The following is a 24749-nucleotide window of genomic DNA, read 5'->3' as shown; positions in this document are numbered from 1 at the left end:
CTGTTAGTTCCCTAAGCTTTCTTATTTCTTCTTCAATATTTTTTTCTCTGTGTTTCTCTGACTAGAAAACTTCAAATGATCTCTTTTCAAAGTTTACTAATTTTTCCTACTTAACCAAGTCCACTGTTGAACCCCTCACCTAAATATTTCAATTTCACATATAAGCTTAGGCTTAAAATTTTGTTTGGTCCATTTTAATATTTGGTTCTTTGTAATATTTGTTTGGTTCTTTTGAATATGTAATATTCAGACTCCCATTTTGTTCATTATATCTTTATGGTGGTTATTTTGTATTTCAGTTAATTCATACACCTTAATTTCTTTAGGGTTGATTTCTGGAGATTTATTTTTTTAATGATATTTTACTGGAGATTTATTTTGTTCCCTTGGACCATGTTTCCCTGTTTCTTTGTGTCTCTGGTAACTTTTTTTTTTTTTTTTTTTTTTTGTATCTGCACATTTGAAGAAGCAACCAGCTTTCTCAGGTTAGGAGATTATTTGGTACATAGGAAGACTTTCATTACTCAGCCTGGCTAGAAATTCCATGAATCTTTCTTGGGAGATAGGCCTTCCTTCTCTGGACCTGTGCATTAATTTTCTCAAGTATAGAGGTTTTCCAGGTTCTTTTGTAGGAACTCATAATTTTTGCATCCTCTGCTGCACAGCTTCAAGTTATCAAGTTCACCCTTGTTCTAAATAGCCATCAGGCATTCGATTTCATATCAGCTCAGCGTCAGTACGCTGAATCGGGCAAATCAGATGTCAGTCCTTCAGTCAGTCCTCTTAAAAAAACAGAATGCTAGGTACATGCTTCACTTTTCTCTGCCCCCACCCCCCAAGTAAGAAATCTGAAGTTACGTATCTCCTCCCTTTTGTGCCATAGCTGAACCATCTAGAGCAAGCTATATATCATTTTATTCTCAGATCTGCCCCCAGGCATCCAGACTATGCTGATTTTTGTTAGTGATCTGAATGAGGTAAGACAGAAATGAGTTCCTCCATAGCCCTCTGAAAAGCTCAGATACTGGCTTCACAGGCCTCTCCTCAAGTTGAGTGCCTTTCTCCCATTGCACCAAGCTGTGCTGGCTACAGCAAGCCGCCCACCACTTCCCTTTGTTCTTTTCAGTCCCTAGGCATCCACAGAATGCCAGTTCTGTCAGTGCTTGTTGTGAGCCAAGATCAACTCATTACTTGGGTAGCCCTCTGAAAAACCAGAACACTAAAGGCATGCTCCACTTTTCCCTTTCTCCTGAGGGAGAAGGTGTGGACCAGGCCATTCTCTTCTGGTGCCGAGCTGTGCCAGCTGATGTGAGTAAAGTGAGATCGTCATTCTTACCTGTTTCAGTGTGTATTTCTCATTTTTGTGCTCTCCTGGACTACTGCAACCTCTTAACTGGATTCTGGCATATTCTTAATAGGTATTTTGGTTATATATCATTGTTAAATCAGTATTTCTGTGGGAGTATGACAGCTGGGACTTCCTATTGTGCTCTCTTGATAACATCATTCCCAGGAAAAGATTTTCAAATCTATTTGGCCTCATACCATAACATAGTTTTGGCATCTTGTTTTTTTCACTCTACACACTATAATAAATACTTTCTCATTAAATTTTTTCTAAAGCATTTTTTTTGTGTGTCAGTCTGGTATCTGGTGACTGTGAAATAATATATCAACACATTTTTATTTTCCCTTTCTAAGATTTACAAAATAATTAATTTTTAAGTTCTTTATATATTCTAGATATTAATCCTCTGTCAGGAGAGTAGCTAGCAGAGATTTTTCTCCCATTTTGTAGATTCTCTCTTCACATTCCTAATTGTTTCCTTTGGTGGGCAGAAGCTTTTTCCTTTGATGCCATCTTATGTATCAACTCTTAGCATTATTTCCTGAGCTTTCAGGGTTTGATTGAGAAAGTCATTGCCTGTGCCTATATCCTAGAGTGTGGACCTATGTTTTCTTCTAAAAGTTGCATAGTTTCTGATCTAATTCCTAGGTCTTTGATTCATTTTGAATTGATTTTTTGTCAAGGGTGAGAGAGAATTGTTTTCCACTAAATAGATTTGCCATATTTAACCTCTTTTTCCATTTTCAGACATACCTTTTTCAATTTTTCAGTTTAAATTTTGGCACATATGTGTATTTCTGCACATTATTTGTTTACTTCCTTAAGATAGTTTCCTGAGAGTCTCATGACTCTCATGAGCAGGGTAGGGACTGTTCACAGTGTTTCAGACATATTTCTAAATTACTTCTAGAAAGATTGTTCCAGCTTTCATTCCCTACAGCAGTTGTGACAAGCTGTGTCTCATCACCATCTCTCTTCAACACTTTATCAGTATATGGACTTTTAGAAAAGAATCGTATTCACTTTGAGATTTTGTTTTTGGTACACAAACACATGTTTTTATATAGTTTACACACTGCTATGGCTGCCTTTCACTGGGGAAAAGGACTCCCCTTTGATACAGCATCTACGGGATCGGATCAGATGAAAGCCCCATATGTCGGCACCCACACTTGTGCCACTGAGATAGTAAACTGCTATGGAAAGGAGACACAATTGTTGGAAAGAAATGTATTTGATGTGCTTTTATTTTAAACATTTTGAAAAGTTATAATAATGCCGTGTATAATAAGACTGAATTACTCTTTTGTAAAACCAGCCTTCCTTAGGAGTTCACTTAGATCCATCTGAACACTTGTTGACATTCAAAGATTATCCATGCTCTTTGGTGGCCACATATCTTGTATTGTCTTTATTTTTTTATGGAGTGAGCACAGCTTCTAATTTATAAGTCCACTTCTGTGACCTCCACCAAAACAGCATGTGTATGGACACTGGGCACACTGGTCCTTTCAGTTAACTTTATCTCTGCAGGAACAACCCTTTTTGAAATTAAATTTCACATATCACAGCTGTTCCCTGCATAAATCCTGTTCTCTTGGCTCACTTTTCCACTTTCTCTAGAATTTCTGTAAGGGGCACAGCTGTCTTTGGCAAAACCACTTCTTTGAATACCTAGCCACAGGATTTCCACCCACTCCATCTCATGGTGGACCTGGGAAGAGGAAAATACTCTTGCACTCAACATTTAACAGAAATGATGCAAAGAGAGATGCAGTTTCCAAGTCATCAGCTTTTTCCTAGGTTATCGTCCTCTCAAAAGTACACTGGTATGAGTTTGAGTCATCCAGATGTTTGAAGAGAAGGGGGCTATAAATATTGGCATGGGGAAAACTTTGTAAACATTGAGGCTGTTTGGATTAGAACCCCCCAAAGATTTCTTCTGCAGATTTATGGTACCTTGGGAGTGTGGCAAATGTACATTTGGGTTAACTGGGTGAAACTCCTTTTATAAAGAGAAGAGACTGGCACTAAGAACATTTTTGTGGGAGAATAGAAAGCTGGGCTATGAGTTATCCAGTGGCCATTTCATTTGAATCAATAAGGACACATGGCTGTCAAGTATCTTCTTAAGGCATACTTAAGATGTAAGTAAACCTGCAAAATGGCAGCCACATTTTATAACAAATCTCTAATCTCTTTGTTGTTAATGCTTCTAAAAAGAGAGAAAAGCGGAAAAGAGTCTGGGAAAAAATACAACAAATGCTTGAAATCTCAACTACCAGTGAACAAATGTCTGTTCACAGAAACCTTGTACGAAAGCTAGGAATTAGAGAATCCATGATTGGAAGCTTAATTTTGGCAGGTCTGGGTCTTAGTGTGGGTTTACTTACCTGATTTTTAAATTTTTTGTCTTCCTGATTTGAAAAGTTAAAAACCAGAAAGGCAGGTGACTATTGATTATGAATATCTATGGGCACTTTTATCTGAAAAGGCCTAGCACCATACAGCTAACAGGCTGCTATCCACTGCCGAGCAGACCTTTGCTTCAGAGTTACCTTTGGGATAGTGAGCTGCCCACAGAAACAACAGTATCAGGTACCTAGACCGACCTCTTCCTCTTGTAATTACCCCCGGGTTTTGGAGTATATTAGAGGTTCAGTACTGGTGATGGATGTGTCCTATGGAAGGCTACCAATGTCCCATTGTCGGTTGCTCCTTAACCCTGCTGGAAGCCTAATCTGCTGGAACATGATGGCAGATGCTACGTAAAAAGTAAATGGCATGCTTGCAAGATGATTTGGGGTTTATACAGTATCTTTTCATAGCTATTTAGAGTTTATCACATTTCAGATCATGTCTAAAATTCTGGACTTCCAAAAATGACTAAGACATTGTTCCTACCTACAAAAAGCTCAGCAAATAAGGAGAAAAACAGGTAAATTGAGCATTCGCTGAAACAATGGAACAAAATAAGACAGCCGTAGAAAAATCTTAAGAGGGCCATCCAGTTGTGCTTGCAAAGATTGGAGAATGCATCTCTGAGATGTGAACACATCTTGAACTGATGTTTAAGGATGAACAGGAGTTCCTAGTCAGACAAGGCAAGAGAGAGCATTTTTGCCAGAGAGGAGGGAAATGCAGGTTTGGGAGATGTGACATGTTCATAGAATGGCAAACAGCTTTTGACGTTGATGTTATAGGATGGATGGAGGTTAGCAAATAATGGAAAGATGATGAAAAGTTATGCTTCAAGTAAAAAAATGTATCATAAAGATTAAAGAGATTATGTCACAATGTCATAAACTGTTCATTTTAAATAAGAAGCTGATTTTTCCCTGAAGGAATTTGAAGCCCAGTCTGAGGTCACTATTGCTCCCACTGACACCCGTGTACTCAAAGGGTTTAGATGATGTTATCTTCCATGGTGGGCACCCTTCTCAGAGGACCTACAGGGAAAAGCATGTGCCCAATGAGTGGTACATTGCTGTCCCCTTTGGACTCATAGAATGTCAGTATTAACACTCTTGGGGTTTAGGTCTAGTTGAGAGAAAAATAGACATACCTGTTTTCTGCTTCATTTCTTCAGCCAATTCTCTTCTATACGTGGACCCAAATTTTAGTGTTCAGCTTACCTTTTTCTTTTTTTAATTTAAAGTATTACAAAAGCAGTACATGTTTAATACAAACCATACTTTGAATTTTGGTGGTTTCCAGGGCCAGTGACAGGCAGTATAATCCTCCTTCATAGTGCCAGGCAGCAGCAGTGACTTGCACCTTCCATTTTGCCACTCAGTAAGATACCCTTCTGTGCACTGTGCTGCCGAGCTGTGGTGTTCAGTTAACAGGTGGATTCAGTGTATTTTTGACTCAGGACATTTTCAAATGCGTTTACTGGGACATAGCCCTGTCATAAATTAAGGAGCACATCTGTATTTTGAGCAAGGGGCAATCACAAAAGCTCCACCTTTTCCCCAGCCTAAGACTATTTTAATTCAATTTGGTACTAAGTCAGTCTACTATATGATGGGGGCTGAGGCAAGAGTAGGGATACAGAGATCATAGGACCTACTATCTGACCTTAAGGCTATCAATAGCTCACTTAGATTTTGCATCTATTCTCTCTTTTGCACACTGATATTACCCAAGTTCTTCAGCATCAAAGATTTCTGTCTGAAGCCTTCCAGTAGCTCTTCCCTCCTGAGTGTCTTCCCTTTTCTCCAGATGAGCAGGTACTCCATCACTGTACCCCCTTACTGTGTCTGCCAGTGCACTGGATACTGTTGCCAGAGACAAAAGGAAGCAAGGCCTCTGCTTCCTTGATGAAGTGAATCAAGTAGTTCTCCTCAAGAGATCAAAAGGTAACTCCTCCTTTAAAGACCACATGACTGCAAGCCTAGACACCATGCGTGAGAACCCTCCCTCAGTGTGTCTAGCATCTGTTGTCAATTGATCATCGATTATTTAAGCCTTTCATCAAGACTTTTCAGCTACAAAACAGCGAATAATGATTTTTACCCATACAGACAAACACAATTAGTATTTTCTCATTAAAAATAGAGTCATAGTAAAAAGTTTCACTTCTTCAGAATACAAACAAACCAAAAATAATTGTTGTCAGAAGAAAGACCAAGTACGATTGAAATCATACCGGGGAAGAGCTCCAAATTCTCAGTCTCCATTCCCTCAAACTCCTTCCCTGCTCCTTCTCAACCAAAGAGACTTGCCACAAAGGTTTACAGCAGCCCATAGGAAATCAAAGATGGAAAGATGATGAAAAGTTATGCTTCAAGTAACAAATGTATCATAAAGATTAAAGAGATTATGTCTCAATGTCATAAACTGTTCATTTGACATAAGAAGCTGTTTTTTCCCTGAGGGAATTTGAAGCCCAAATTCCAAAGAGTTACTATCTCAAGGCTCTCATGCCTATAAACCCCTCAGGCATTGTGCCAGTCTGTGTTGCTGCCTCCTGAAGGTATCCACACAGTACAGCAGCCTCCCACTCCTAACATGAGAACTTTGTTAGGCTGGGGGTCTCTCCTCAGCTTCCTCAAATCCACCTAGGAAAAGGTGTCTCTTGGACTATGTACAGAAAGGGTAGGACTTTGGAAGTAGACATATCTTCTTGTTAGACTCTGTGATTGCCATTTAACCAATTTCTGATTTGGAACCTCAACTCATTTATCTGTAAAATCAGGGAAAATTATGTTGTGATTGATAATAATGAACATTTAAATATATGAAAATGCATAAGGAGGTTAATAGTAAATATTGCGCGTACTGGAGATGTGGAGGAGGCTTGCTTGGCATGCACAAAGCCCCGGGTGCAATCCCCAGCACCACAAAGAATAAAAATAAATCAATGATGACATAGTAAACATTTGTTCCCTTCCTGAGGACTCTTATGAGAAGTGGGAGTGATTGCCCTTTTCTTCCCTTCCTAATTCTTGCCAGTCTCATTTTTTCCCACTAGACTTTTTTCCTCGTGTTCACAATGCTTCAGCAGTCTGAGTATGAAATGATTAGGAGTTGGTCAGGCCAACCGTGTCAGCCCTCTGGATGCATAACCCTTTCTTCCCTGCTAGCTTTATTGAAGGATAAATAATTCCTTCCACCTCTTCTTTCCACTTAGATCAGAAACATGCCTGCATAAACACCCTCTTGGGACTAGCACAGGGACTAATAGGCCAAACCAGGGCTTCATGTCCTGGGGTTGGTGACGCAGCAGAAAGAGTAGTCAGAGATTGTTGGGACCTTTGTTCCTCATTCCCACCAACATCAGTCATACATATAACAATCGTTCTGCAAACTGACCTCCAGGTAGAAGAATTTCACCAGATATCAACATAGTTCCTTTCCTTATCCCTCCCACTACCCCTAACCCTGGAGATTTAGTTACTCCCTGCCTTGAGTCCTCTCTTAGAAGAGAACAGGCTGCACAACTATACACCCATTCCACATGGCAGGAAACATGAAACACAAGCTCCTCATGTATCCTTGCAGAATGTTGCTTTATATCTTATATCTAAGAATAAATAAATAAATAAATCATGCCCATATCAGCATCACACATGACAAATATAGGAAATGCTTTGGCAGATTTCCCTAGCCAGCTTGCTTCAGTGGTCATCCAGCCAGAAATAAGACTGGCTTGTTAGATCGTACACAGATTTAGGGTACTTTATGCATTTGAACTTCACAACTTCATAGGTAGACACTAGTCCCATTTTTTAGACTGAGAAGTTAAGACTCAACCTACTCACATTCTAAAGGTGTTAGTAACCAAGCCTAGTGCTTTTTCCATCAGACTGTTCTTGATTAAACACTAAAGCTGTAGTGTGTAACCCTTCTAATTACTACAAGTGGGGGGAGAGATCCCTAACTTGTCTTCAACCAGATTCAGTTAACTCTTGGCTCATACATGACAAGCATTATCCTTGCTTTAGTAAGGTCTGATGGGCACCCTCCTCCTCTCATTGTGCTCCCCTGACCTCAGCCACTATTCATTTGATATGGGACTGTCTCTCATAATGTTCTTAACAGTAAGTAAACTTTGAGGTTTTCTGGCATAGCCTTGTCAGGTATTCTTCCTGTCATTACCAGAAATCATGAAATACCATGGAAATATCAACACCTCAATCATTTCATATTGCTCAGATTAACAGCTATTAAGTGATTCAAGTATCCATTATCAGCTGAACTTTGGCCAACAAACTACTATTCTGATGTAGAAGGTCATAATGTAAGTTAGGAAGCAGATCAATAATGAATGCGTCTATAAGATTAGGATTCTGCCAGTTTTCTTAGAATGTTATACACTAGAGATATGATTGTGAGCAAGATATAGTTCCCAAAGTGGAGTTGTTGTTCCAACTAAGAAGATAAATGAAAAGACCAGGTGAATTCAATTTGATAAATGCCACTAAGAGGGTAATGTATTGTGGAAGTACACATAGAGGACACTGTACTGAGAAATAAGGAAAGAAGGAAGATTGTGGAAGAATTCACAAAGTAAGGGATCTGTATCTAAGCCCCCACTTTTAAATACAAGTAGAAGTTAGTCTTATAAGGGGATTCAGACAGGTGGGAAGCAACAGCTTATTTGGGAACAGGTAGTCTCAGTGATATATAAAGGTACTAAAGGCAGATTCTGAAAAGCCTAGAGAACCATATTAATCAAAGAGCTCAGAGAGGTCAAAGCTACAAGAGTGTTTCAATGGGGTGTGACATGATCATATCAATAGTTTAGAAAGATCATTCTGACTGGAGAATGGGAAACAAATTAGAAGCAGATTGGACCAGAGACACACGGACCAGATTGGCTTGAACTGGGACAGGATAACTGGGAGGGAGAAGCAGAGACTTACTGGAAAGTTCTAGCTGCTGTGTTGAATTCAGCATTGAGGAGTGAAAGAGGGATATGTCCAATAACAAATTAGGCATATTTAGATTTAGACTCAAGGAGAGAGCCTAGAAATGCCCATCCAGAGAATTGTCCACAAATAGTTGATTATTTGAGCCATGGGAGGAAATGATATTGTTCAGAGATTTTTGTAGAGTGTGGAGAACATGGAGGAGAGAACCAGTAGCACAGAGACTTTGTATGTGAGACTCTGAAGGAGCCTGAGCAATGTGGCCGCAAAGCTAAGAAAACTTTATTATAAAGCAAGTGGTGCCACAAACAGCAAGAGATGTTGGAAATGTTCCATTTTGTAGAAAGATAAGGTCAGAATTATAAAGTGCTGCCTGAATTCAGCAACCAGAAAATTATTAAGGCCATTTCAGTGGGGTGGTGGATGTGGAAGCCAGATGGGAGAGAAAGTTGAGGCCACTGAGGCAGGGAGTGTGTAGACACTAGAAACACCATTTATGGTTTCCTGCCACCCCCTGCCCCTCTTCTGATGCCTTTCCTTCCTGAGACGTTTGCAAATAGCAGATCCCCAGTGCCTGTCTTGTTTCTACTGAATCTCTTTTCTTTCCTATGATTGATTTTTCTCTCAAGTAAAATAAGTCCTTGTCTTTTTCCTTTCCCCCAGAGGGTTCCTGACATTACCCCAAGCCCTTGTTTTGCTTCTGCAGGTTACACACAATCTTCCTTATCACCATTCACCTCATTTCCTTTCAGGCCCCCTGACTTAATGTTGCAGAATCACATTTGCCTCTTTAACTTTCAAGCAAAAAGTAAATCCACAGATTATCAGGATAGTAGTGTCAGAACCACTTAAGAATGCCATATTGGGAGCAGTGCAAGAAATAAGCATAATGTTTACTCCCTGCAAAGCTGGGATGACAGGGTAGCTGAGAAGACTGTTCATGCAGCGAGAAGCTAATGAGCTCTTAAAAATCCCCTCATGAAAAAGCATGTGGTAACATGATGGGTGAACCAAGAGTGCAGGTAAGCACTGGAAAAAACAGAGTAAATGGAATTTCCAATTTCTGAAACTCTGTAGAGTCCATGAGATACAACACCAGTCTAGGGACAAGTTTAAATATGTGCCCACCCAGAACCATTCCAGAGTCCAGGTATCAGAAATGATCAGTCACCAAAGGTCATCTGTGATAGAATGATTTTGTCCAACTCACACAGTTAAGAACACACTCCTGTTCTTGTTTCTCCTAGTTCTTGGTATGCCCCTGAACCCAGGCAGCTCATGTCTAAGGAATGTATGCCTTTCTGCTAATTATTACTGTTGTAATATATTCATGGCAGAGGAATCTATTATTTTAACAGCACAGTGCATATATTCTTTAAAAATTAGGAATTGTTATGAATTAATGATAAAGATGATTCAATTCTTATGGATGCTAATGATCCATCATTGTTGACATTTAGATATTAGCTTCAGACCCATTCTGCTAACAGTGAGTCATCTGCTAGCCCAGTGCTTAGATAAGCCTTTGCTGTCACACAGCTCCAGGAGCTCTGCTTTGGTTTCTGTCAGGGGCTTTATGTCTGTCCTTGTCAGCCTTGGAAGTATCTTTGTGAGGTTTATGATGGTATTCTTGTCACAGGACTGGTTGTGACAAAACTTAACTACCCTAAACAGAAACTGTCAAGTGATTGATGAAGTGGTTAAGAGTGACTGGCGCAGGCGGCTGCCGTGAAATGCTTTGAGTTGGGCTATTGATTATTGTATTCACCAGACCAGGCTCTTGAGAAACTTTAATGACTTTTATCTTTAGGCTCCAAAACCACAATTGTTAAATTGCAAATGTATTTGCCTCTATCATGTCTTTAAAAAATGAAATTAGTTCATTATCAAAAAAAAATGAAACTAGCTATCACACTATACCCAGGAGCTCTCTGTCCTTGATGCAGAATCTTCTCTTCATTCCTTGGATCACTGAAAGAGAGATTTGATCTAGCTGCCTATAAGATTTTTTTAAAAGTTCAATTGGAAAGGGAGGTTTTTGTTGTTGTTGTTTTTGTTGTTTTTGCAATATTTGAAGTGTAGGTGAGCCTGGGCCAAGCAGAAAGAAACCACAGAAGTTTCCAGACCTCCCAGACATGATGACAGCAGCCAGTTTGAGACTAGTATGCTACCTTCCATACAGCCTAAGGCAGGCCAGTCACGGGTGGGGTCCCCTCTAGCTCTTCTTGCTTTCCTGTGTGTTCGGGGCCTTTTCTTTGAAAGCGATATTTGGACTCATAAATGCTTGGAAGAACAAATTGTGAAGTAGGCATTGAAGCCTGGAAGAATGAGGCTCACACCCAAGTTTCTTTTAGTTGTAATTTAGATGAATGGCCCAGACCTGCATGGAGGTTTGACCATTGTGAAAGGGTATTTAGGGTGTATTTAAAATGTTTTTAAAACTTTACGTTCATAGAAACACACTGCAAGTGGAGAGATGCAGGCAGTGCTCTGGTGGACTGTTTAAAAAACATGATTCTAGTTTGGATGCCCAGCAAACAGAAACCAGTTTGTTTCTAAGAAATTTTTTAGCCCTCCAGAGAAGCTGATGCAGAGGTGGTAGCCTCTTCAGGGCCAGCCAGGCGTGGCCTCTCCTGTGCCATGTGGGTCTGCCCCTGCTTCCCTCTCCTCCTTGTCCCACCAGCCCTCCTTCCCCTCCCTTGTTTCTTTTCAATGAATACAGTCCCCACAGGGATCATGTGAATGTGTCAAGGGTCAACTAGGAATAAAGCCCGAGCTTGGCCCTCCCCAGGCTCTGCCTCAGGGAAGGGAGTGAGAGGTGAGCAGACACCACAGCCTGGTCAGGGTAGTGCAAGGGCAGCCTTGAACAGGTTGCCAGCAAGGCCTGCCCTGAGTGGAAAGCAGGAGGAGCCTCCCACCAATCACAATTCTGCTCATTGTATTAATTAGACCAGTGGAAGAAACATGGATGAGTAAGCGCTCAGACCTTTTGGGGGCTTAAAAATGTTTAAGACAACTTCATCTTTATATATTGCGTTGAAGCATGTTGTAATCATTTTTAGCAAGGGCTGTGGATGGTTATCTGCCCTAAGTGCCTTTCCATGCCTCTGCATGGTCATTAAACAGATACTTCCCAACTTCCTGGTCCATGTGTCAGGTTTGCCCTGGAGAGTGTGCTGTGCCTCACAGAAGCTTAAGACCTAATGAGTGATCACTTCAAGGCCCACCAGGACTGTTAGTGTCCCTGTCAGTGGACTAAGGAGGCCTTCAGTGCTGACAGATATGGAAGTCCTGCTGCAACCAGGTCGCCACCTCCTTGGAGTGCATAAAGAGGGTGTCCCTGCTGAGCCAGTAGATCAGTGTGAAACTTGTGACTCCACTGACTCTGCTCATTCTCTCTCATTCCTTTCTACATCAATGCAGGGCATGTTTTTCTGATTATTGTATTGTTTATGAGAAAATTGGATTAAAGGGATCTCCAGGCCCCTTTCAGCTTTAAAATCTGTGATTTAGTGATTTTCAAGTGTGTTGTTGAGTGATGGACCAAAACATGCTTCCACTGGACTTGCTGTTGGTCTTGGCTTCCAAATTTGTAAGAACAGCACTTTTCTCTTTTCTGTAGTAAAAAATAGGATATTGCTGAGTTATTTTTAGGAAGGTAACCAGTAATGCTAGAGTTTTTTAAAAAATATAGTCATCAAATTATGAAAAACACTATTAATGCCACTTTTTTTGTTTTTAAAATTTTTTTACTTGTTGTTTTTATCCATGACTGTGGACTGTGTTTTGACATATTATGCATACATGGAATAAAACTTCCCATTCTTGTGGTTGTGCGTGATGTGTAGTTATACTAGTCATGTATTCATAGATGTTAATGCCACTTCTAAAATCAGGAAATGGTAGACAATTTAGGATGCATTTTTACTTCAGTTACTGGTATTTTTATTGGTATCTCATAGCTTCAAGCAAGAACATATTATCAATTTTTCTTTATTCTCTCAGTGGAAATCAAGACTATTTTGACTTTTTAAAAATTTGTTTTTAATTGCATATAGCATATTAACCTACACAATAAGGCATAAAGTAAATAAAACCAAAATCTCAGTATGTTTTTAACTGATGGTGTTTTTAACTGATAAATTTTGATTGAAATTTGGTCACTTTATATTTACCTGAGAGTACAGATTCGGACTTGATGCCAATTTGTGTATATGTAGATGATTTTTGTGTTAGAGTGTTATGAGTCAGCTTTACAAGAGACTTAATTAACAAACATCTTAGGGGGAAAAAAGCTTTTCATTTCGTGCTTTAAATGAATTTGAAATCAATAGCATTGTGAAACCACATTCTTAGTGCCTGTGAGGACAGCGGCCTGCTCTGATGAATCATACTAGATAAAAAGATGCAGATTGGGGGGAACACAAGAGTAACATGTTTTAGTGTCATTTTCACCCTCTATTTGTTTGAGAAAATGGATGGTAATTAGATATCACAGAGCATTTTGTTTTCTTTAGCAAATTTGATTGGATTTATCTTGCTGTCTATTTCACATTTAGTTTGCACAGCAAATAGTCTTAGATTTGAAATGGTTTGATTACAATAATTTATTCTTATTTCTTCCTTCCCAAACTTATCATTTAAATCCACCCTCTAGTTTAGTGAAAAATAAAGGTGTCAGAATAAACTTCAGGAATGAAGTTATTTCTTTTTATCCCAGTGTCAACCCTAATGTGTCCACTCTGCCCTGGGTTTTGCTCATTCTTTTGTGGTCTTGGAGATTCAGTTTCTAGGAGGAATTTAGAATGCTGAATATATTTTAAGGTTTATATTTTGCCTTATTAAAAAGTATATAAATTGGTTTTACTATTAACTAAAAAAGTAGAAGCTTATTAGACTTAAAATTCCTTGACTTCAGTTTAGTTCTAATTAAATGGACCCTGTCTTCTATTCTGCCCCATGGAGTGTTTTCCTTCGTATATAAGGTATACTGCATCTTCAAGTTCAGGAAGCTGCCTTGGAATAGAATCTTCTTCAGAAACAGTGATACTAATCTCTAAAGGTTTATTAGTCAGCTTTTCATTATTATAACAAAAATACCTGAGACAAGCTACTTTATAAAGAAAGGAGGTACAGGTTTACAGTTCTAGAGCTACAAGGTCCAAATAGCATGGCACAAGATTTGGTAAAGACCCTCTTAGCTGTACCACATAATGGCCACAATACATATGCATCTCTATACCTATGTGATCTCTCTCCCTCTCCTTATAAGTCATGGGGTCTCCACCCTGTTGATCTACTCTAATCAGTTTCCAAACTCTAATCAGTTTCTAAACCCTATAGTTAGATTATGTTTCCACCCTCTTAGTATCATTAACATAAAACTCTGGGTATTAAGCTCCTGGATAATTATGGGGAGCAAACCATATTTAAACCACAGCAAAAAGGGACTATTATTATTTTCTTGTACTTAGGTCCATAAAAAATATAGCATTTTATAAAATTTGCAGTTTTAGAGCAGTCTAAGAATGTCATCCTTTAAGCTTGATTTTAAATGAAAATAGCAAAGAGAATATGCTCCAAGAATATTCGTAGTGAATGGTTCCAAAGAGCTAAGGAAGGTCTAAGTTACTCAGTATTAATAGGTACCAGTTGGTCTTGTGTTTCTTATTATCCACTGTGTTTTGATAAACATGTAAGAAGGAGATGAGACTGTAGAAGTAGTTGTGAACATCCTGAGGAGAACATGTGAATGGCAGACTGAAGAGGAAAGAGCAAAGTAATGAGAGGGAGGAGAGAAGCCAGGTGAATTTTATAATGATAAGCCAAGGAAGAATTGACTTCTTAGGGTGCCACCAGATGAAACCAGAAAGGAGTCAATTGAATTTTACAATAGAGGTTATTGCTGACCTTTATCAGAGCAGTTTTACTAAAGCATAGAGGTGGACTCCAGAATAAACTGGAAGCCAGTGTATAAAAACAGTATGAACTGTGACGCCAGGTGAAAAGGATGAGAGAGGAGTGGCAACCAGCAAAGAAAGCAGTAGTGGGGGGGCTCTCCTCAAGATAATAAAGAAATTATGTGTATTTATAGACTGCAGGAAGAAACCAGTAGATAAAGAATGATTAAAAGTATAGAAGAACAATAATAGGCAATGAAACAGGATCCTAGGAAAGCTTACTGGAGATTGAACTGAGAGCAAAAGGTTCTTCTGTTGTTGGAGAAGAGAAGATAAATAAGGTCAAATATAGGTATCTTTACAGTATACAGGCACAGCACAAAGTTTGATATTTACAGATTTTTTTCAGGCATGGTAGCACATGCCTGTAATCCCAGCTATTGGGAGACTGAGACTGTAGAATCACAAGTTCAAGACTAGCTTCAGCAACTTAGCTTGCTGTCTCAATTGTATTAGTTCAGTGATAGAGCTAGATCCAGTGCTTGTGCAGCTTAGTGGCAGAGCACCTTTCTAGCATGTGAGAGACTCTGGGCTCAATCCCCAGCACCACACACAACAAAAGAAAATACAAGGTGAAATGATATGCTACTAAAAAAACATTATTCTTAATAATTACATTAGCATTTTTTGAGAACATATGTATGCTCTGAACATAATTCAGAAAACAGTATCGTTTAATACAACTCTGTTTCTAAAGGTATTATCACTACTTCTTAATAAAAGGACACTGGAGCTTAACGAGTTAAACCTGGCACAGAAAAATTTACAACGAGATCTTTGAACATAGTGGTTTTAACTCCAGATACTCGAGCTCTTAACCACACTTGTGGTGAATTAGGGTGTTGTGGAAATCAGAGAGATGATCATGGATGTGTAGAAGAATTACCAGTTGACACTGAGTGCAGTGCAAGCTGGAACCCCACGTGTTGCTAGGAAGTCTGCACAGTTGTTCATTATCTCTCCCAGCAGTTCACATAGGAGCGGTCACATAGGGGAGAATCAGGGTGGACTTTTCCAGGTTTAGACTGGATAGATGAGAAAATTAAGGCCTGTCCTAGCCGAAATTCCTGAATTCTAAGTATAAATGGAAGACTCTGAGATTCCAAACAGAAAAGGAAGGGATAAGAAAGGGAAAATAAGAATCAGAGCAGCATTGGCCTTCTGTAAAATTGGAAGCTAGATGAAATAGAATAGCATCTCCAGACTATATGTGACATGAGTAGCAAGGATTGCAAGCACAAGTTCCATACGCAATTCTGTACCTGTCAGAGAAAATGAAAGATTTGAGAAGATTGAAGAGCACATTACCCACCTGAAGCAAATACTTGAGAGAAGAGAAAATAATAAGGGGTTAGAATGGAGATGTCAGAATGGAAAAAAGAAAGCAAACAGATGAGCAGGAAACATGGACACAATTAAATCTAGAAGAATAAAGGAATAGGAGAGACAGGGAATGTGTAATGTAAGTACAAAATAAGTCTTTTGAAACAAAGTGCATAATACAAGATAATTTTAGTAAGACTGCAGAACAAATGTACTAAACAGCTTTGGCAAACTTTAGGATTAATGAGGAAGAGGGAGATGGGTCGAAAATGTCTTTCAAAATCTATTTAGAAATGTGCAAGGAATAAAGAAATAGAGCATTTTTATGGGAGAGATTCTTATAAGTTTTCATCATGTAAGATTAAGCACTGAACAGGATGAAGAATATTTTAAAATGATAATACATAGTTATGAGGAAAGTAATAATTATAAACCCAAATGCACCAAACAGCATAGTAACTAAAGTGTAAAACAAGTGCTGTTCAAAACACAAGGAGAACTTGATGGGGGCAGAAAAGACGGTGGAATGAGATGGACATCATTACCCTAAGTACACGTATGAAAACACAAATGCTGTGACTCTGTATATAACCAGAGACATGAAAAATTATGCTCTAATTGTGTAATGTGAATTGAATTGCTTTCTGCTGTCATATAACAAATTAGAATGCATAAAATTTTTAGAAAAGACACAAGGAGAACTTGAAATCCACAGTAGACATGATCAGTATACTTGTATCAAGAGGTGAACTGGAAAAAAAAAATGCAAGGACATAGTAGAATTGAGTCAGTAAAGTTGAATATAAACATTCATCCCTCAAATAATAAGCTTTTAGCATACCCATGGAACGTTAAGGAAAAGTTAACATGTAGATACCTGTAATAAATTTTGGGGAAATATACCTTTTATAGATCACATTCTCTGGTCACAAGCCCATAAACTTAGAACTCTATAATGGTAAATAACTAAAATTTTAAGTGCCTTAAATGTGAGAACCACATTTCTTGATACTATTAAGATTAAAGGAGAGATTTAAAAAGTTAAAATTACAGACTATCTAGAAAGCAATAAAAAACTGCATTTTATTTCCAAACCATTACACATTATGACTCATACTCAAAGAAGAAACATAACCTTAAATTCTTTCTTAAAGAAATATGAAGAACAAAGGAGCTAAATAGTCATCTTAAGAAAGTCAGACAACAACAACTAAAAAGTAGAGAAGAGGAATTAAGATAAAAGCCCAGTTCATTGACCTAGAATAGCACAAAGGGCACACATACATTTTTAGGTTACTTGCTCTGCAAACTGAAATATCAGCTGTTAGCAGATCAGCACGTGTGGAAATGGAGGCAGCATACTAATTCTCTGAAGGTCACTTTGACCCTGGTCCGTTTCTTCCCTTCCCATTATTTATCTGCCTCAGATTCCTGTCTAGAAACTAAGTGGTCACATTGGGCAGTGGACCAGACAGGCAGGGGCAGGGTTTTTTTTCATGGCGTCATCCTGAGACTGGAGCAGATTTTGTAATCATGCACCTCGTCTTCAAACTCCAGCTCTAATAAAAATTCCCCTGGAAGAAGAGTCATGGGTCTTGGGAATGCTAAATCACTAGGGCGGGGGGGCGGGGGGGGGGTAAGGGGCAGGGACCCCTTTTTAAAAGAACAAGAAAGACTTCAAATCATAACTAGATCATAATTGTGTGAATTAGCAGCAATTATGTAAGAACAGAGAACATGTACACCTCCTGTACTTATTATTGTATTTTCCTTTTCTTGATTATCTTATCTTTCTAGAAGACTGGCAGTGTCAACAGCAGTTTGCGACTTCTGAGGCATAACAAAATAAGACTTGTGGGAATCCCAATGTGGAAACATTGTCATGTAGTGTTATAAGTTTGGGTAATCTTTATTTTGCTACTGGTATTTGCTTTGTATTTTAAACGGAAAACTTTTGCCTTCCAGGACTGCCTCTGACACTGATCATTAATGTGATAAAAATAAAACTTCAGTTTGAATTAGCAACCTTATACATTTGAATTGCTTGATTTGTGTATGATATAGAGATCATTACATATAGAGAGATTTTAATTGTTTTTCTGAAATTTTGTGAAACCAGTAAGAGAATAATCTTCCCTTAGGCTTTTCCTGTGAATTAAAGGGGGGTCATGAGTGTGTGAGTGTGTTTTCTTTATAGGAGAAATACAAGTTTATTCACCCTTTTTTATAAGATATGGGAAGAGGGGCCTTGAACTCTGGATGTCAGTCTCCTGTAACAATTCATAGCATATGCAATATATAGGTAGTAACAAACTTGTTTTAAATTCTAATTCTACTAATTAGAGTTTTCTGGGTTTTTTATTGATTTTTATAGTTTTTTGTAAATACACAACAGTGGAATGCATTACAATTCTTATTACACATATAGAGCACAATTTTTGGAGTTTTCTGTTGTTGATATTTTTAAGGGATTCCACACTGACCCTTTTTAAATTCTACGAATTATGCATTTGATGTCCAGAAATAAAATTGCATTTGTGTATGTCACCTGCCTTCTTATGTAATGTTGAATTTTCAGAAAAAAAAAAGTATGGCAATTGAGCTAAGCTTTCTCTTGTTTATTAAATTGATTTTTTACTTTCAACAGAAGAGCTGGATCATGTCATTCTTATTTTACTTACTTTTCATTTTTCTTCTGGTAATATTAAGCTCCAGAAAAGAAAGCAACAGGAAAATGTAGTGTCTTTTAGAGCAAAGAACACAGTGGCTGTGTTTCCACTTTCCTTTATAATTGTGTTGATGGATTTCTTCCCACTTTTGCATTTATCCATCTAAACTCAAAGCCAGTTCACAGTAACTATCAAATCTAGCCTCATTTCACATGACTTTAAAATGCAGGTGATAGATAGCCCTTCCTTATCTCTCTGCCTCAATTATCATATTTCAGAATTTTTTTTAATGCCTCTTAGGTACTCATTGGTAGCAAATGTTTGGTACATTGTGATACCCTTTGACTTTTATGAAGTTGCAAATTCTTACTCATCGTTCATTTCACTTTTTTTCATGCACTTTTATGGACTTTAAAATTTTTTACCATTAGGTTTTAAAAAGAGAATCTCATCTCACACTCTTGTCTTTGCTTTCTCTGTGCCTATCTGTAGGATGAATATAAGCCAGAAAAGGCCTTGTCCGAGGAGGACTTGAAAAATGCCGTGAGTGTGCACCATGCCCTGGCATCCAAGGCCACCGACTACGAGAAGAAGCCCAATGTCTTTAAGCTAAAAACTGCCGACTGGAGGGTCTTGCTGTTTCAAACTCAGTATGTGTTGTTGGTTTGGTTCTTACTTGGTTTGGGGTTGGGTTGGGTTTGGTTTGGTTTGGGTTTGGGTTTTTTTAGAGTACCAGGGATTGAACTCAGGGGCACTCAACCACTGAGCCACATCCCTAGCCCTGTTTTGTATTTTATTTAGAGACAGGTTCTCACTGAGTTGCTTAGCAGCTCGCCATTGCTAAGGCTGGTTTGCACTTGAGATCCTCTTACCTCATCCTTCCAAGCCACTGGGATTACAGGCATGAGCCACCACACCTGACTTCGTTTTGGTTTTCAGTTTGCTTGCCACTGCTTTATGCTAAGGAATAGAATCAGGTTCTGTAGGAGAAATTTGTTGAGTTGTAGTCAAATGTCATGAACTGGTTTCGTTAGGGAAGACAGCTGCCTAAGAAAATTAACACAAAAACATAGAACCCTGAGTTCTAGTTTTTTGTGCACTATAAAGTAGCCCTGTGTCTTTTAGTAAGCTCTTTGCCCTCTCTAGAGCTCAGTGTCCTCATTAATAAGATGGGAGAGTTTTAGTAGACAAGTTCTCTCATAACATGAATAAAGTAGTCCAAGATTCAAATCACCATTTCCTAGCTTGAGGCACATAATTTTTAACCTCTGTGAACCTTGGTGTGTAGCTGCTGTGGGTAATCATGTTTGTCTCAGTGGGTCCTGGTGGGGATTCGATAAATGTATTAAGTGCATCCCAGGTTGCCTGGTGTGGAGAAACTGCTCTATAAGCGAACATCTTCATCCTGTTCCCTTGTTTCGTTTTCCTTCGGAATGCAAATCATATTTGTGCATAAGGAAATGAGATGGCCAGTGACAGACTTGAGATTAGTAGCAGAGCATTCCACTTGAAGAATCCTGGACTTGTGAAGTGAGGAACTTTGGGTTTTTAGAATGGAGCTTCTAGAGCAGGACAGGGTTAATGATTCGTGGATTGAGCCTAACTCTAGAATCACTTTCAACATCATATTATCAGCTGACCCAAACTAAATTCAAGTTTGACATCAAGATAGTACAAGTATCTATCTCTATGCCTGATCAAGGCAAGGTAAGATCAGAAAAAGAGAGAAATGAGAGCAAGAGCTAGACCTCTGGAGGCTTATGGTCATTGAACTTGTGAAGGAGTAAAATTGCTGACATGAGGTTCTGTGTGAAAACAAGTGACACAGAGTTTTTGAATTTGGGACTAGGATATTCTACAAAGGGACTCATAACCAAATGTGTAATAACAGCTATTAGGTGGAAAGGATATTTTAAATTCTTCTGTTCTCTAGTATTTTTTATATCTGATATAATACTTAAGGAGATCTAGTTACTCAGGTAGAACCCATACAAAAATTCGTCAGTTGGAGGGATTCAACTAGAAACACACATTGGCTGTACTGAGGAATTAATATGTAGCACAGTGTCAGGTTAGTGGGGTTCTTTTGGAGTAGTCAGTCAGTAAAGGAAGTGATTAAATGATCATTTCACCTTTTTGTTGGACATATGCATGGCGGATAATCTTTTCTGTTTCGTGACCATTTCTTTCCCTCATTTATGAAGTCACAGATATTAAGTGTTGTCAGTGAGGGGCTTTCTGGATATAATGGCATGTGAATTAAAAATATGATATCAAATGATTTCCACCTCCTCTCAGATGGACATTTTTTAGCATTTTGAAGCTCCACTTTATCTACCATAATTTCTCCTGTTTTGAACATATATTTTAACAATTTTTACTAAATGTACAGAATGGTGCAGCTGGCCCCACGGTCCAGTTTTACAACATTCCTTCGTTCCAGAGCAGTGCCCTATTTTGTAGTCACCCTGCATTCACATCTCCAGCCCCAGACATCCGATAATTCTTTTTGTCTCTGTACTATTGTTTCCTGGACTACTCACGTAAATGGAATCATACAACTTGTGATCTTTTATTTCTGCCTTCTTTCACTTCATGTTTTGGGGGTTCATCCATGCTGTGTATAACATGAATCAGTATTTCACCCTTTTGGTGAATACTGTTTATATAGATTTATCTCTCTTTGTTTTATCCACTCACTAGTTGATGGACGCTTGGATTTGTTTCCCTTTTTTGATTCTTGGGAATAAGGAAGTCATGAAAATTGATATTCTAATCTTTGTGTAGCTTTATGTTTTATTTATCTTGGGTACCAACAAAGTAGTGGAATTGCTGTGGTGTATGATAAATTTATAGTTAACTTTTGAAGAAACTACCAAACTTTTCCAAAGTGGGTATGCTTTAAAATCTGACTGTATGCTTCAGTCAGATTTTAAAATAAAATTATGTGAGTAAAAGAGATGAATTAAATTTTTAATTAACTTTTGGCCTAAGCTAGTTTCCAACAGAAAGTATTTTAATGAATACATTTCTCTTTTTTTCCTTCTGTATCCTCAGAGCATAGTCATAGGCTTATCCTTTGATGACCATAGATAGGCTTCAGGATTCCAGTGCCTTCCACTGCCTGGTGATTGCTGTTGAGACTGTTAACCTCCAATGGGGTTGTGTCAGTGATTAACTGTACCAAGAATAAATGATATCATGTGCCATTTTATATCAGCAATAAGCAATGGGCCAGGTGTGATGCACTTAGACACAGGAATAGCCTGACATATTCATGGTTGTTTCTCATAGGAGTCCAGAGGAGATGCAGGGGTGGATAAGCAAAATCAACTGTGTTGCAGCTGTCTTTTCTGCACCACCGTTTCCAGCAGCCATTGGTTCTCAGAAGAAGTTTAGCCGCCCGCTTCTGCCTGCCACCACGACAAAATTATCTCAGGTAACTCATTTGATGTTGCTGTGCCTGGAAAGAAGTCCTTTGTAATTTTGCTAATATTTGTATATGAATAATGCTCTCCATTATTGGAAAGCAGATGGAAGACCTTGCCCCATGTTGTATAAATGGGGCAAAATGTAATATACCAGTATATTTTACATTTCAGTTATACTTTCCTGGTTTGTTTTTTTGTTTTTGTTTTTAACTGGCTAAAACTGGGGTGATGTCGTGGCTTGTTAGCAAGCTTTTCATCCATTGATTATTAGTTCATTTAACTGAGCATTTACCATATTTGGTGCTAGAGATATAAAAACATTTTCAGGGATTCCCCTGTTCACAGTAGAGCAGGAAAGGCCTTCCTTACCCCTTAGAAGAGGTGAGTGGAATATTTGCATTTTCTAAGCTACTCAAGACAAAGTGCATCAGAGCTCTGTTCCACATGTATTTACATAAAATTCTCTTAATCTTTCTAAAAAAAAAAAACCATTTGTCAAATTTTGTCATCTTTTCATTAAAAACTCTGTTCTGAGGCTCTGCCAATTTTAACCCTCTCTGCAGTACCCCTGATGACATTGACCAGTCAAGGATTTTGGAGCTACTTTGATGTCTCTGTGGAACTCTTATTGCTGTAACAATAGAAATCACTTAATCTGATTATGATCAATGAATGCTTTGGTATTAACTAGCTGTTGTTTCCCTCCTTCATAGCACAATTATCAATGACATTTATTTAGTAAATGTTATGTCCCTACTGTATAGCAAAGATGGTTTTAGGCTGTGGATCTAGAAAGACAGATGAAACCCAGATCCTCTCCTGAAGGGTGGCAAATATAAATTAAGCACTTGATAGCTACACAGGAAGGGTTAAGGCCATGTGGGCACAAGGCAGGACAGCTAGGGTGGCCTTGGAGGTGAAGAAGAGGTGTGATATATTCCGTGAAGCTTAAAGGATGAGAAATAGGTGAGGTGTGGGATGAGATAACAGGGTGATCCGGCAGAGGAACAGAGGCCCAGAGGAGAGAGACTGGGGTGCAGGAGCCACACCAAGTTACCTAACATGACCTGAGCGGTGTTGAGAAAAAGTCAGAAGTGGACCCTGTGGAGGTAGGCAAAATCATGAAAGGCTTGTCTTAGGCCGTTCTGCCATAACAGAGTACCCCTGACTGGGGAATCTCTAAAGAAAATTAATTTACCTCCTTACAGTTCTAGTGGCTGGGAAGTCGGATATCAAGCCTTCTTGCAGAGTCTTAACGTCACCGAGGGCATGACTTGGTGAGGGGCATGAGCAGGAGAAAGTCGAGCACCTCAGCCTCAGGTTTAGAGCAGACTGCTCCCATGATAACTAACCCACTCGCAACAGGGGGTGGCCCCTCATGGCCTAATCACCTCTGAAAGGTCCCACCTCCAATACTCTCTGGAAGGTAAACTTCAATATGAGTTTTAGGGGGGACTTTCAAACTATTCCAGGCCTATTTGTCATGTGCATGATTTTGGAAGCTTCAGCGGTTCCTGGGTGTCTTTAGGACAGTAGTTTTTAAGCAGAAAAGTGATATAATCATATTTGCACTTTAAAAATTATTCCATTGCCATATGATAAAAGCATTAGAAGAAGATACTATGAGAAGCAGAAAGGCCCCTCAAGGACCATCTAGTAACCTAGAGGAGAAATAGCTAAGTTAGTTATCAAAGAAATGGGTCGAGTGGAAGTTCATGAGAGTACAGAACAGATGTCTCATGGCTCAAGTGGAGGAAGAAGGGCGTCGCCCAGGACTGCAGTGTCTGACCTGGCTCGAGGAACCTCGCCTCACCAGCTCCTGCTTTCCTCCCTGTTGTTTCTTTCAGAGTCTTTTCCGAATCCTTTTCTTCTTTCTTTCTGTAAGTGATATAGCCCTTAGGCTCAGAAGCAGACTGAGATACCTGAGAAACAACTTTTAAGAAAAGTTATTTAAGTTAAAATAACCAAACATGGAGGATGTTATGCTAAGAAGGAGAAGATTAGGTAAAATAAAGACAAAACCTAGCTGATAGTAGATTGCAGTGAGGTCCTTGGGTAAACTTGGCAAGAGCGGTTTTGGTGGACTGATGGAAACAGACCATACTGGCCGTCTTTGAGGGAGGGACGGAAGATAGTGAGTAGGTGAAGGAAGAGAACATGCGCTAGTCTTGCCATAAATTACAGAAATCAGAAAGACTAGTAGTAAAAAGAGAGACACATGGCTTCTGGAAAAAGACTCTTGTGTTTTCCACCCTCATTCATAATTATCCTTAACATGTACTGGTTGGTTATTACATAAGCATTATTATGACTGTATAGTTCCCATGTGACCCAAAACACGGTTTTGAGAGTAGAAAGGACCAAGCCAGCTCAACTCACAGGACAGAAAGGCATGTAGTTTTCAAAGATAATAGTTACAGCATTCTAAGAGAAAGGAGGCAGCTTTTACTGATAACCAGAAAGAATGCTGGCCAATTTCTCCGTCTGTCCAACTACAGTACAAACCCAAAAGGCAAATCCTTTCCCAGCTTTAAATCTGGGTACTCAGCAACATATCACATAAACGGTCACAAGCAGAGCACATGAATAGCAAACCATATTCTATGAAGTTAGGAGGAGAAAATGTGAAGCAAAAAAATGTC

At 38.9% G+C, this 24749-nt stretch overlaps 1 protein-coding gene across 1 annotated transcript in view; it reads left to right on the top strand.

The window, feature by feature from the left end:
• The window catches only part of Psd3 (pleckstrin and Sec7 domain containing 3), a 461162-nt gene that overhangs the window by 398056 nt on the left and 38357 nt on the right, over positions 1–24749 (top strand). Inside the window, exons 13-14 of the mRNA XM_026395813.2 lie at positions 19169–19326; positions 21971–22115. Of these exons, the coding sequence (XP_026251598.2) occupies positions 19169–19326; positions 21971–22115 (303 nt within the window). The remainder of the gene's footprint in view (positions 1–19168; positions 19327–21970; positions 22116–24749) is intronic.

This window comes from Urocitellus parryii, chromosome 14 (genome assembly GCF_045843805.1).
Source record: "Urocitellus parryii isolate mUroPar1 chromosome 14, mUroPar1.hap1, whole genome shotgun sequence".
Taxonomy (NCBI): domain Eukaryota; kingdom Metazoa; phylum Chordata; class Mammalia; order Rodentia; family Sciuridae; genus Urocitellus; species Urocitellus parryii.
The sequence above is the reverse complement of the archived record's forward strand: the minus strand, read 5'-3'. Positions and strand labels throughout refer to the sequence as shown.